Source organism: Crinia signifera, chromosome 4 (genome assembly GCF_055691185.1).
Source record: "Crinia signifera chromosome 4, ASM5569118v1, whole genome shotgun sequence".
In the NCBI taxonomy this organism is placed as follows: domain Eukaryota; kingdom Metazoa; phylum Chordata; class Amphibia; order Anura; family Myobatrachidae; genus Crinia; species Crinia signifera.
In genome coordinates, this window is record NC_139220.1 from 10,157,450 (window position 1) to 10,172,388 (window position 14,939).

At 52.3% G+C, this 14,939-nt stretch overlaps 1 protein-coding gene across 1 annotated transcript; it reads right to left on the minus strand.

Annotated features, from left to right (window-relative positions):
- On the minus strand, positions 1-14,474 carry KLHL42 (kelch like family member 42). The gene is made up of 4 exons (XM_083181033.1): positions 14,208-14,474; positions 13,022-13,892; positions 5,988-6,181; positions 1-2,001 (listed from the first exon to the last, which is right to left on the minus strand). The coding sequence occupies exons 2-4, from the start codon at positions 13,855-13,857 to the stop codon at positions 1,568-1,570; spliced, it is 1,464 nt and encodes a 487-aa protein (XP_083037159.1). The 5' UTR covers positions 13,858-13,892; positions 14,208-14,474; the 3' UTR covers positions 1-1,567.
- Between the last annotated feature and the right edge of the window lie 465 nt (positions 14,475-14,939).

Sequence of the window (14,939 nt, forward strand, 5' to 3'; positions counted from 1 at the left end):
TCTAAACATCTTATTTATTGTCCTTCAATAATAATTCACAATCGGTCCGTGTACAAATAATAATAACAACTCATCTTTAATGTGAACATTCGTCATCTATCACCAATATCACATTATACGCTCTGGGTTCCACAGAAAGACTTGCTGGTAGGTAATGTTTAAAAAGAGCCCAAATACCGCACCTATGCTTCTACGATTCGGTGAGGAGATCCAGAAAACATGAGGTGTTTGGTGACTGTGAGAACCTGTACCATAGAGATTTAAATTGCTGTCGGGCCCTTGCCAAGGGGGCGCTTACTAAAGGTAAGTAGGAAAGTGGGCGTGCTCCCCATAGCAGCAACCAATCAGATTGAAGCTTCCATTTGCTAGCCTGAATCTGATTTTATTTTTATTTTTTATTTTATTTTTCGATTTAGTGGATCTCAGAAGTGATTTGCCGACACGTCCTGTGCGTACACAACTATACTGTAACCCGGGCCCCCCTCTGTCAGGGGGCCCCCTGGCTGGAGCCATCTAGCCCTGTGGCTCAGCCTATTGGAGTTTCATTTGTGTCACATCTTGGGTAGGTGGCTGAATGTTCTGGTGGGTAATATGAACAGTGCACTGTAAACACATATAACCTACCGCTGCCTACACGTGCGTAAACACCAGGCGGGAACAACGCGCACTGGCCTGCAACGGGAGCGACTCTTATCACGGGGGAGACTTCAGTCCGCGGGGTCTGTAAGAGCTGCTGATTGGTCAGTGTGGGCACCGCACCCTTATCTCGCCATTCCGCACTGTTATAGCCAGGGGCGTAGCGCCAATTTTTGCACCCCCCCGCCGGATAATATCGGCGCCCCCTCCCTCCATAAATATAGCGCTGTTCTTACCCTGCCTCCCCCACCGCGTCTATATTCAGCCGGGAGTTGGGACTGCATCTCCCGGCGCCTGGCTCTAGGGATGGCCATCGACCATCGATGATTCGAAATCATCGATGGTTCATGGCCGATGTCTAATACTTTTGCCATCGATGGGGGAGTACCAGATGGTTTCCCTCCATCGATGGAATAGCAAACCCGCAAAGCCCCGCCCCCGTGTTTTGATTGGCCCAGAGGCCAATCAATCAAACACAATGGATGACCATCGATATGTAAAAATATCGATGGTCATCCATTGCATAGTTAAGCACTATCGATGGCCAGTTGCCAAATTGCCATCGATGGCAATGGCAAAGATGGCCATCCCTACCTAGCTCCTTGAGTAAAATGTCCATTACAAAATGGCCGCCTCCTTACAGCAGACCGTTTGTAAGGATGCTAGAGGAGGCCGCCGCTGCCTCCTCTAGCATCTTAAAAAACGGTCTGCTCTAAGGAGGCGGCCATTTTGTTATGTACATTTGACTCTAAGGAGCCAGGCGCCGGGACGCATATTAGTAGATATGTGGTCCCAACTCCGGGGCGGGGGAGGCAGGGGCACAGTAAGTAGATGGTCGGAGGGCAGTGGCTGGTGCCAGCACCTGGCGCCCACGCAGAACCCGCTCCCCCAAGCAGCAGCGGGGGCTGCCTTACGATAGCTACGCCCCTGGTTATAGCGAGTGAGGTAGGTACATGGAGAACAGCTGCATGTTGTAGCCCTGAGACGGGGGGCCGCGGACGTATTCGCAGACCCCAGTGAATACGCAGTACTTGAGGAAGACGCGGTGCCTACCTACGGTGCTGTGGCTGATGTCGCGGCTCAGGATGTAAATGCCGTCGTTGTGCAGCGCGCAGCTGACGCTGAGGCCGGATTTCGACGTGTTGACCTTCAGGCAGTTCCACGCCCTGGTCCTGGTGTCATAGGAGTGCAGGCTGAGTGAGTCCTCGCTCTGTCCGGATTGGCTGTCTCTTGTGATCCCACCCACTAAGAACAAGTTCTCCTCAATAGACACCATCTGCTGCTTCCTCACGTGCTGTCGGCAAATGTCGAACACGGACCACTCGTCAGCCAGGGGACAGTAACGCAGCACGCTCAGATTGCGACCTGTAGGGGGGGGGCACAAGGTTTGGTAGATGTTACAATTATGTGTTGCGCATAACCGAAACGCGTCAGCTCCTAGGATAAATTCTTACACCAGACTGGTCACTAGAACATGGCACAGGCATTCATGGGAAACCTCCCAGCCTCCCTCCTCCGTCCTGCCTCTCCACATCCTCCCTCCTCCGTCCAGCCTCTCCACATCCTCCCTCCTCCGTCCAGCCTCTCCACATCCTCCCTCCTCCGTCCAGCCTCTCCACATCCTCCCTCCTCCGTCCAGTCCCTGCCCATCCTCCCTCCTCCGTCCAGCCTCTCCACATCCACCCTCCTCCGTCCAGCCTCTCCACATCCTCCCTCCTCCGTTCATCCGTCCAGCCTCTCCACATCCTCCCTCCTCCGTCCAGCCTCTCCACATCCTCCCTCCTCCGTCCAGCCTCTCCACATCCTCCCTCCTAGGTCCAGCCTCTCCACATCCTCCCTCCTCCGTCCAGCCTCTCCACGTCCTCCCTCCTCCGTCCAGCCTCTCCACGTCCTCCCTCCTCCGTCCAGCCTCTCCACGTCCTCCCTCCTCCGTCCAGCCTCTCCACGTCCTCCCTCCTCCGTCCAGCCTCTCCACGTCCTCCCTCCTCCGTCCAGCCTCTCCACGTCCTCCCTCCTCCGTCCAGCCTCTCCACGTCCTCCCTCCTCCGTCCAGCCTCTCCACTTCCTCCCTCCTCCGTCCAGCCTCTCCACTTCCTCCCTCCTCCGTCCAGCCTCTCCACATCCTCCCTCCTCCGTCCAGCCTCTTCACATCCTCCCTCCTCCGTCCAGCCTCTCCACATCCTCCCTCCTCCGTCCAGCCTCTCCACATCCTCCCTCCTCCGTCCAGCCTCTCCACATCCTCCCTCCTCCGTCCAGCCTCTCCACATCCTCCCTCCTCCGTCCAGCCTCTCCACATCCTCCCTCCTCCGTCCAGCCTCTCCACATCCTCCCTCCTCCGTCCAGCCTCTCCACATCCTCCCTCCTCCGTCCAGCCTCTCCACATCCTCCCTTCTCCGTCCAGCCTCTCCACATCCTCCCTCCTCCGTCCAGCCTCTCCACATCCTCCCTCCTCCGTCCAGCCTCTCCACATCCTCCCTCCTCCGTCCAGCCTCTCCACATCCTCCCTCCTCCGTCCAGCCTCTCCACATCCTCCCTCCTCCGTCCAGCCTCTCCACATCCACCCTCCTCCGTCCAGCCTCTCCACATCCTCCATCCTCCGTCCAGCCTCTTCACATCCTCCCTCCTCCGTCCAGCCTCTCCACATCCACCCTCCTCCGTCCAGCCTCTCCACATCCACCCTCCTCCGTCCTGCCTCTACACATCCACCCTCCTCTGTCCTGCCTCTCCACGTCCTCCCTCCTCCGTCCAGCCTCTCCACATCCTCCCTCCTCCATCCAGCCTCTCCACATCCTTCCTCCTCCGTCCAGTCCCTGCCCATCCTCCCTCCAGCCTCTCCACATCCACCCTCCTCCGTCCCGCCTCTCCACATCCTCCGTCCAGCCTCTCCACATCCTCCGTCCAGCCTCTCCACATCCTCCGTCCAGCCTCTCCACATCCACCCTCCTCCGTCCAGCCTCTCCATATCCTCCCTCCTCCGTCCATCCTCTCCATATCCTCCCTCCTCCGTCCATCCTCTCCACATCCACCCTCCTCCGTCCAGCCTCTCCACATCCTCCCTCCTCCGTCCAGCCTCTCCACATCCTCCCTACTCCGTCCAGCCTCTCCACGTCCTCCCTCCTCCGTCCAGCCTCTCCACATCCTCCCTCCTCCGTCCAGCCTCTCCACATCCTTCCTCCTCCGTCCAGTCCCTGCCCATCCTCCCTCCAGCCTCTCCACATCCACCCTCCTCCGTCCCGCCTCTCCACATCCTCCGTCCAGCCTCTCCACATCCTCCGTCCAGCCTCTCCACATCCTCCGTCCAGCCTCTCCACATCCACCCTCCTCCGTCCATCCTCTCCATATCCTCCCTCCTCCGTCCATCCTCTCCACATCCACCCTCCTCCGTCCAGCCTCTCCACATCCTCCCTCCTCCGTCCAGCCTCTCCACATCCTCCCTACTCCGTCCAGCCTCTCCACGTCCTCCCTCCTCCGTCCAGCCTCTCCACGTCCTCCCTCCTCCGTCCAGCCTCTCCACATCCTCCCAACTCCGTCCAGCCTCTCCACATCCTCCCTACTCCGTCCAGCCTCTCCACATCCTCCCTACTCCGTCCAGCCTCTCCACATCCTCCCTACTCCGTCCAGCCTCTCCACATCCTCCCTACTCCGTCCAGCCTCTCCACATCCTCCCTACTCCGTCCAGCCTCTCCACATCCTCCCTACTCCGTCCAGCCTCTCCACATCCTCCCTACTCCGTCCATCCTCTCCACATCCTCCCTACTCCGTCCAGCCTCTCCACATCCTCCCTACTCCGTCCAGCCTCTCCACATCCTCCCTACTCCGTCCTGCCTCTCCACATCCTCCCTACTCCGTCCAGCCTCTCCACATCCTCCCTACTCCGTCCAGCCTCTCCACATCCTCCTCCGTCCAGCCTCTCCACATCCTCCCTCCTCCATCCCACAAATAGGGCTACAAGCACCCAGCCACCGCTGCCGGATCCCCACAGTCTGGACCCCGGAACCAGCTGACCCGACCCGCAGGATGGAAGCAAGCCGGGCCGCCGTACGTACGCCGATTTTCCCTTGCACGCACGTGAATAGATGTTTCGCATAAATCATTCAATGCTCTGTGCTAACGGGCTGGTGACTATACAAGTCGCCACGTCCGTTCGCAAATGGAGCCTGCGCAGTAGCAAAACATCGCTGTCCTGTGCGAACGTGCAGGGGAGCGATCAGACTAGAATGAGGGATAAGGTGCGTACACACGGGGGGAGATATATTGCTAGCAATATATTGCTTGCAATATATTGCTGAGCAATATATTGCTGAGCAATATATTGCTCAGTGTCTCTTTTTCAACAAGCGACCAGAGATGGTCACTGTTGAAAACGACCCTCTGCCGGGGGAGCCGCAGAGGTAATTAGCTGGTCGCAGGAGCAAGCTCCTGCGACCAGCGATTACAATGGGGCAGAAAACGAGAGCGCGCACCCGGCGATTTATCGCCGGGGCACACTCTCAATCACTGGCGATATGGTCGCCTGCGACCATATTCCCAGCGATTATAGCCCCTATCTCCCCCGTGTGTACACAGCATTAGATGTAGTCCTATGACAGGTCCGGCAGCACCAACATCACTGCCTGATGGTATAAAGGCTTGGCTAGAAAGGACAGAGGAAAAGTAATGGATGTAGTACACGATGCCTAGAGGAGGGTGTGGATCATATTGTCGACCACACTTAGGTCGACAGTCATTAGGTCAACACCGTTGGGTCAACAGGTGGGAAGGTCGACAGGTGTCTAGGTTGACTAAGGTGAAGGTCGACAGGTGGCAAGGTCGACATGGGACAAGGTCAACTTGGGTTTAGGTCGAAATAGCGTTAGGTCGACATGTTTTTTTTTTTACCCGAATGCCGACACAGTCGACATGGACACAGTTAGAAGTCAACCGCATCGCTCGCTTCGCTCACTATGCTTCGGGCACGGTGCCACACTGCACTCGGCACACTATTTTATTCTCCCACCATGCCCTAGTGGATGGTAGGGCATGAAATACCGCCTGTCGGCACATGTCGGCTCAAAAAACAGTAAAAAAAAACATGTCGACCTAACCCATGTCGACCTAAACCCATGTCGACCTTGCCACCTGTCGACCTTCACCTATGTCGACCTTCCCACCTGTCGACCCAATGCTGTCGACCTAAGAGTGGCCGACAATACGACCGTATCCCCTAGAGGGCATGTACAATGTGGCCAATTCAGACCGATTCAGGGGCGTCATCAATTCTGTCGATGCCGACAGTCGCTGACATGTAAGAATGTCGCCATCACATCATCAGATACAAACATACTGTATGAAGAGCGCAACATGTTACTGACCCCGTGGGGTGTATCCTCCGATCACGTAGATCTTCCCCAGGCTCTCGCAGGCCGAGAACTCCACCAACGTGTCCGGGAGCGGGGCCACGAGGGTCCACGTATTCTGCGCAGGGTTGTAAGACTCCATGGTCTGCAACGATTGGCCGCCGACGGCATAGAGAGCTCCGCCCACCGCGAGCAGGCGGAAGTTACACCTGTGAAGATCCGTAAAATTTAAAAATATAAATAATGTATAAGCAAAGCATCTAAATTCATGGGCCTAATTCATGTTCGGACGCAACGGACGATTGCCGTGCAAGGCAGCGACCGCGCATGTGCCGAAATCACAATGGGCATGCGCGAATGTTATGCCGCAATCTTGCCGCAATGATGATGTCATGGAGAAACGGATTAACAGGAAGTGACTGTGTGAAGCTGTATCTGCTGACAGTTGGGAGCGCGTACATGCAATAACATGGCCCCTGAGTCGCCACTGCCCTGTCCAGTCTGTGCGGCTGTAGGACAATCCTTAATGTTGATGTTCCTTGTTTTTGCAAATAGGGCCTGATTCAGACTCGATAGCTAATTAGAGAAGTCGCAAATCAAGCGATTATCGAATGATAATAAATAATAAATAATAATAAAATGATGCTTTAAGGGAGGGTCTCTGACGTCAGCGCTGCCCCCGATCAGCCGGTCTCGGTCGCAGATTAGTAGAAGACTTAGGCCGACTCATATTTGCGCAGACAGCAGATCTTATCGATGGTTCGGCAATTGGAAATGGATTTGTGAGTGGATCGCAATCTGCGTATTGTGTGTGGGCGGCGGCTATCTACTTCTCAGATTAGCGAAGGAGTATGAATCAGGCCTGGCGTCCGCAGCAGTGCACAAACTTGCGAACGAGCTTACGAAGCCCTGGATGCCGACATTCGCAGTTCTGTAGCCTAGAAAATCGCATATGAATACAAACATGAATTAGGCCCCTGTGTACGCAGAAATGCGCATATAGGGGGTCATTCTGATCTAATCGGGCCGTTGTGAATTTGAACGGGGACCGATGTTGAAGATCTGCGAATATGCACATGTTCTCTGCGGATGCCCTCGGAGACTTGCAGCAGGGGGAGCAGGGTGTCCGCAGCGGGGGTGGGGGGGCTATTCTCGGAGTAGGACGCCACTAAATTAAGTCACTTGTGAGTGACTCAGATTACGAGCTCTTCAGATTCATTCGATGGTGCACCGCGTCCCCTCGCATCGCTCGCTGCGCCCGGCACACTGTTTTATTCTCCCACCGCGCCCTAATGGAAGGTAGTGCATGAAATACCGCCTGTCGGCTCAAAAAACAGTGAAAAAACCCATGTCGACCTTTTCACTGTCAACCTAACACATGTGTCGACCTAGACACCTGTCAACCTTAAACCATGTTGACCTAATGACTGTTGACCATCATTAGGTCGACCCAATGATCAGAACCAAATCAAAGCGTACCCTTCCGCTGCATACACTAGTCCTGAGGCTGGTTCTCCGACCCCCTGCTATCTAGCCACCACCTCTTCTGTCTCCCCTTCCTACTAGATTGTAAGCGGGATGCAGTTTAAATCCCGGCGGTCGGGATCCCGGTGTTCAAAATCCCGACGCCGGAATCCCGAACGCCGAAATCCCGACACTTTCTCCCCCCGTGGGTGTCCACGACACCCTCGGAGGGAGAATAAATTAGTGTACAGAGCGTAGCGAGGCACCGGGCCCGCTGCGTGGCAAGCGCAGCGAGCCCGCAAGGGGGGCCGATCCACGTCCTCCCCTTGTCGGGATTTCGGCGTTCGGGATTCTGGCGTCAGGATTTTGAACGCCGGGATCCCGACCGCCGGCTTTTCATGCTGAATCCTTGTAAGCTCCTCAGAGCAGGGCCCTCTTCCCTCCTGTTGTCAAAGGGATACGCGCATTGGGTCACCACAGAGCCGGCCTTAGGCATAGGCAAACTAGGCAATTGCCTAGGGCATTTGGAATGCCTAGGGGCATCAGCAGCTTCTGCTGATTAAAATGATATGCAGCATGCCTATATAATGTGCGTGAGTGAGGCTGTATCTGCATATGAAATAGTGTATTCATGGAAATCACTGTAACATAGCATTCCGTATGCAGGTACAGCCACAGTCGCACACAGAATATAGGCATGCTGCATATCATTTTAATCATCGGAAGCTCCTTGTGTGTCCTGGTCACATAACAATGCAAATAAGACGAATTTTCAGCAAAAAAGGCCCCCAACGTTAGCAGAACTGGCCAGGAGCTGCATGGCCTATTGAGGCAAGATATATGAGGAAACATCTGTATCCAAGCAGAGGCAGAGATCACAGTGTTAGCGGCTGTGCGAGTGCTGTCTGTGGGTGGGTTGGTTGTGCAATAGTGTTCGCATAAGTGTAAGGGGCATTATGTGTGTCATGTATAAATGCATTAATAATGTGCGACATATGTGTAACAGGCATTATGTGTGTCATGTGTATAAGGGCATTAATAATGTGCAACATATGTGTAACAGGCATTATGTGTGTCATTTGTATAAGGGCATTAATAATGTGCAACATATGTGTAAGGGGCATTATGTGTGTCATTATGTGTATGAAGGGCATTAATAAAGGTTGGCATAATGTGTAAGGGGCATTAATATCAGGGGTGCGGAGAGAAAGGGGTAGGGGGTACAAATTACCCAGGCCAAAGTCTGATGGAAGGGCCCAGTGACAGCAGCAGCTGCAGTTCTTCTCCTCTGCCCAGCACACACTGCTTTGTGCTGGGTTGCAGTGTGCCATGGAGGTGCTTAAAATACAATATTTTCTCAGGATTTTTTTCTAAGGGTATCCCGTGAATAATGTGAGGAGTAATGTACATAAGGTAAAGTGGTACTACTGTGTGATGTAACGTAAATAAGGGACACCATTGCATTATATAATGTGAATAAAGATGAACTACTGTGTGGCATAATTTGAATTGGGGGTACTATTGGGTACTATTGGGTGGCCATGCTCCTTCCCAGCAAGAACACACCCCTGTTTGGGCTGCGCACCGAATGTGTGCGCTGTTTCTATTTAAAATATTGCGGGTAGGAGCACCAAAATGATGACTGCTATGATGAGGGTTGATGGTGCTGGGAAAGGGGAGCAGGGTCAGAGGCGGAACTAGTGGCGTTGCTAGGGGGCACCAGCCAAAATCTTTCCTAGGGCATCATTTAGGCTAGGGCCGGCTCTGGGTCACCAGCAAGTTGTTAGACAGTCATTAGGTTGACACCTTTAGGTCGACATGCATTTAGGTCGACTTGTGTCTACGTCGACATGCAGGAAGGTCGACATGAGGGTTTTCACAGGTTTTTTTGAGCCGACAGGCGGTATTTCATGCCCTACCATCCACTAGGGTTTGGTGGGAGAATAAAATAGTGCGAGGCACCGAGCCATGCGAGGGGACGCGGTGCACTTTATCCTGTGTCTATGTTGACTGTCAACATTCGGGTCAAAAAACAGGGAAAAACCGCATGTCGACCTTTTAACTATGGACCTTATGACCCTGTCAACCTAGACTCATGTCGACCTAATGACTGTCTAACAACTTTCTGGTGACCAACTGTACCACACCCTTGTCAAAGCCCTCTTCTCTTGGGTGTGGACCGTATTGTCGACATCACTTAGGTCGACAGTCATTAGGTCGACACCGTTGGGTCGACAGGTGTCAAAGTCGACATGGTTTTAGGTCGACACATCATTAGATCGACAGCTCGGATGGTCAACATGTTTTTTTTTTTACTGTTTTTTGGCCAGAATGTCGACATGGACACAGTTGGAAGTCAACCGCAGCCCCTCACATCGCTCACTACGCTCGCGATGCTTCGGGCACGGTGCCTCGCTGCGCTCGGCACACTATTTTATTCTCCCACCTCACCCCAGTGGATGGTAGGGCATAAAATACCGCCTGTCGGCACATGTCGGCTCAAAAAACAGTAAAAAAAACCATGTCGACCTAATGCTGTGTAGACCTAAAACCATGTAGACCTTGACACCTGTCGACGCAGGGCCGGCCTTAGGCATAGGCAGACTAGGCAATTGCCTAGGGCATTTGGAATGCCTATGGGCATCAGCAGCTTCTGCTGATTAAAATGATATGCAGCATGCCTATATTCTGTGTGTGAATGAGGCTGTATCTGCATATGAAATAGTGTATTCATGGAAATCACTGTAACATTGCATTCCGTATGCAGGTACAGCCACAGTCGCACACAGAATATAGGCATGCCACATATCATTTTACTCATCGGAAGCTCCTTGTGTATACTGGTCACATAACAATTCAAATAAGATGAATTTTCAGTAAAAAAGGCCCCCAACGTTAGCAGAACTGGCCAGGAGCTGCATGGCCTATTGAGACAAGATGTATGAGGAAACATCTGTATCCAAGCAGAGGCAGAGATCACAGTGTTAGCGGCTGTGTGAGTGCTGTCTGCGGGTGGGTTGGTTGTGCAATAGTGTTCAGCATATGTGTAAGGGGCATTATGTGTGTCATGTATAACTGCATTAATAATGTGCGACATATGTGTAACAGGCATTATGTGTGTCATGTATAAATGTGTTAATAATGTGCGACATATGTGTAACAGGCATAATGTGTGTCATGTGTATAAGGGCATTAATCATGTGCAACATATGTGTAAGGGGCATTATGTGTGTCATTTTGTGTATGAAGGGCATTAATAAAGGTTGGCATAATGTGTAAGGGGCATTATGGTTATAAGGATATTAATAATGTGTGCCATGTGTAAGGACATTACTGTGTAGTATTATCAGGGGTGCCGAGAGAAAGGGGTAGAGGGTACAAATTTCCCAGGCCAAAGTCTGATGGGAGGGCCCAGTGGGGGCCCCTTCCCCCTAAGTGGCAGCAGCAGCTGCAGTTCTTCTCCTCTGCCCAGCACACACTGCTTTGTGCTGGGTTGCAGTGTGGCCATGGAGGTGATTAAAATGCAATATTTTCTCAGGATTTATTTCTAAGGGTATAATGTGAATAATGTCAGGAGTAATGTACATGAGGTAAAGTGGTACTACTGTGTGATGTAACGTGAATAAGGGACACCATCGCATGATATAATGTGAATAAAGTTGCACTACTGTGTGGCATAATGTGAATTGGGGGTACTATTGTGTGGCCATGCCCCTTCCCAGCAAGAACACACCCCTGTTTGTCCTGCGCACCGAATGTGTGCGCTGTTTCTATTTTAAATATTGCAGGTAGGAGCACCAAAATGATGACTGCTATGATGAGGGTTGATGGTGCTGGAAAAGGGGAGCAGGGTCAGAGGCGGAACTAGTGGCGGTGCTGGGGGGCACCAGCCAAAATCTTGCCTAGGGCGTCATTTAGGCTAGGGCCGGCTCTGTGTCGACGCAACAGTGTCGACCTAATGACTGTCAACCTAAGTGGTGTAGACAATACGACCGTATCCTCTTCTCTTCACATGTCACTCACAGCTCTCCTATACTCAAACACTCAGGGGGAATTTTACTAAAGGAAATTTGTAAAAAATAGGTGTATTTGTATTCAGAAGTTCACTTATTTTTGACATTTACTATCCCGAAAATACAGCAATCCGTATTCGTATTGATAGCACATCATTACAAATACGAATTGCCATATTTTCGGCATAGTAAATGTCAAAAATAAGTGTATTTCTGGATACAAATACACCTATTTCTTTTACAAATTTCCTTTAGTAAATTTCCCCCTCAGTGACCATCCTCGTCCACATACTCATCTCCATCATTGGCCTCAAGCCTCTAGTTGTATGTTGATTGGGTCCTCACTACTTACATTTAAGCTGTAATGTGTATTGATCTGTGGCGCTCTTTACCTGTACTCTATTTCTGTTATTTATTCAATGTTATGCCAAGTTTTGTCTACCTGTCCTGTTCCTTTGTACGGCGCTGCGAAACGCTTGTGGCGCCTTATAAATACAATTATAACAACAACATTTGAGTAAGAAAAAAAAAAAAAAAGAATATTTGTCGTTTCCCCAGAAACGGTTACTGATAGGACAGCGCGATGAGTACCTACATCCTGGCACTGACCTTCCCCCCCACCCCCCACCCCTGGGTTTGGGTGTCCCATTACCACATGGCACGTTGCAGATCCTGGAACACCATGTATGGGAGCAGTGTATTATAATATAACAACATCTGGAATCCTCCGTTCCCGCCCGCCCCCAGCAAGGAGAGGGGAGATGTGCTGAGCACCAAATAAGGTGAGCGGGGCAGAGGACGGGGATGCACAGAGCGCAGCTTCCAAATCTGGCCCGCACTGAACCCTCAGGCCATCTATTAACCCCTTCCCTGCTGCATCCGGGGAATCTGACAGGTTGGCTTCTAGAAAACCAGACACGGACAGTAAATAACCGCTCGCTCTCCGGGTCGTCAAGTAACAGATGAATGAAAACTAAGATTTAAAAACTAAACAAAATTCAACCAATACCGTCGTACGCTATAAACATATACGTTGTTACGCTATCTATGTGCTTTACTGCCGTCTTGCGGATTTATGATTTGAAATCATTTTGTTCCTTGACAGTGCTAGTGACATCACTAAGGCATGTGGTACCGAGGGTGAAATTTAATAGGATGAGAGATTCAGAAAGTGAGAGATTTGGTAAGAAATCTCCAGGGTTTTTTTAAAGCGGCAATCATTTACACTGCAAAATCATACTGGTTTTGCAGTAAAAATGATTGCCGCTTTAAAAAAAAAAACATCTTTCACTTTCCCAATCTCTCATCCTATTAAATTTCCCCCTTTGTGTCTCGCGCCTCGGGGATGTGCCTAGTTCTTGGTGAATTGATAGGCTGATGAATGTCGGTTCAGCCCACAAAATGGCTGCCTCCGTCATGTGTGTGGGGTGACAGGCCTACAAAATAAACCCACTTCCGCAGCCTATGCCCATCACCCGACTTTCGCTCAAGATGGAAACGATTCTGGAAACAATAATGACCGCAGTCAGAGCGAATGTTTCACGGATTACGGGTGAAGGGGGGCGGTTATACCTTTTCTGGTTCATGGCGGGCTCTTCGTTCCAGCATCCGGTGCTTGGGTTATAGGAGTGGACAGCGCTGACCTCCTGCCCGTTCTCCCGGGTCCCACCAGCCACAAAGAGATAGTTGTTTAATATTGCGGCCCCGTACCCTTGCACCCTCAGCATACTCTGTGGGACCTCTCCGGGCATTACCTGCCAGCTGGCACCGCCCTCCAGGTAACGCAGGAGCACCCAAGAGTCGGGCCCTTGCTGAGAGAGAACCAGCAGGGCTGGCACCCCTCGTAGTCTCTCCTGCAAGACGCGGTCCTTCAGGGACTCTGGGCTGTCCTGGTAATCCGGCCTCTGCACCATGGGGTGGTAATGAGTGGCCACATAATGGAGACACGCAGTGGCCAGGTCCCACTGGCCATGCAGCTGGGACACATCCAGGAGCTCCAGACACGTGTCGGGTGACAGCGAGGACTGTAGAAGAGACAGGAGGCCTTGGACCTGCAGGTAGCAGGCTGCCTCCACCAGCGCCTGCAGTGGACCTTGCTCGTCGGCTGGGTGGCCAAAGTCTGACTCCTCCTCCTCATCCGGAAGACAATCTGTGGTCAGCACCTTGAGTCCACATCGTGGCTCCTCTTTGAGGGCGCTCTCTGGAAGAGCACCGCCGGTGATGTGGCGGAGGACCCCCTCCAGACCCTCGCGGCTGAGACCATGTAAAGTGACGACTTGGCCGCTGCTTTCACGCATCCCCGAGCGGAAGAGAGCCTGGAAGAAGCCGCTCTGGGCCACCAGCTGGTCCCGGGGTACGCTGTAACATCTGGAGCCCAGGAGGATCTGTACGGTCTGCAGTGAGGACATTACACCGGCCTCCTCCTGAGTAGGACATCACACACCTGGTAATGGAAGAGGACAGACATGGCCGTCACATAGTACCCATTATATACCCATGCGTAATCACGTGCAACAGAGTAAGATGGGCTGAGAGCGCGGTGCCAACACACGGCGCTGCCTTATCAATAATAATGATATGGGTACTTCCAATAGTACAGTGATAGGGATCTCAGTCACACAGAGCAAAACATTGCATGCAATAATACAGCTAGCAGTGATTGCAGAGCCAGCCCTGATCCTGCTGCAGCACTGTGCACTGTGCAGCTCTCACACCACCCCCGAGAGCAGGCTGCAGCCCTCACACTCAGCTCACATACCTTATGTATTATATAGTGAGACGTCTCCTCTCTTCCTGTATCACCGGCTCTCTCACTGCACAGTCCTGCATCCGCTTCCTGATAGCTGCATCCAGTGCAGGGACGGCCATGTGTATACACACACACCCAGTGCAGGGACGGCCATGTGTATATACACACCCAGTGCAGCTGCTTCCCTCCCACCTCATCTGTATATACACACCCCATCTGTATACACACACAGAGCTGCTGCCTCCCTCCCACCTCATCTGTATACACCCAGTGCTGCTGCCTCTCTCCCACCTCATCTGTATATACACACCCAGTGCAGCTGCCTCCCTCCCACCTCATCTGTATATACACACCCAGTGCTGCTGCCTCCCTCCCACCTCATCTCTGTATACACACACACCCCATCTGTATATACACACCCAGTGCAGCTGCCTCCCTCCCACCTCATCTGTATATACACACCCAGTGCTGCTGCCTCCCTCCCACCTCATCTCTGTATACATACACACCCCATCTGTATATACACACCCAGTGCTGCTGCCTCCCTCCCACCTCATCTCTGTATACATACACACCCCATCTGTATATACACACCCAGTGCTGCTGCCTCCCTCCCACCTCATCTCTGTATACATACACACCCCATCTGTATATACACACCCAGTGCTGCTGCCTCTCTCCCACCTCATCTGTGTATACACACCCAGTGCAGCTGCCTCCCTCCCACCTCATCTGTATATA

What these genes read in the sequence shown, in the direction of transcription:
- KLHL42 (XM_083181033.1), bottom strand. Translation starts at nt 13,857, where the DNA reads ATGTCCTCACTGCAGACCGTACAGATCCTCCTGGGCTCCAGATGTTAC. An exon ending in CCCGCCATGAACCAGAAAAG is followed by an intron (nt 6,182 to 13,021) that starts GTATAACCGCCC and finishes GGATCTTCACAG; the next exon opens with GTGTAACTTCCGCCTGCTCG. An exon ending in CGGAGGATACACCCCACGGG is followed by an intron (nt 2,002 to 5,987) that starts GTCAGTAACATG and finishes CCCCCCCTACAG; the next exon opens with GTCGCAATCTGAGCGTGCTG.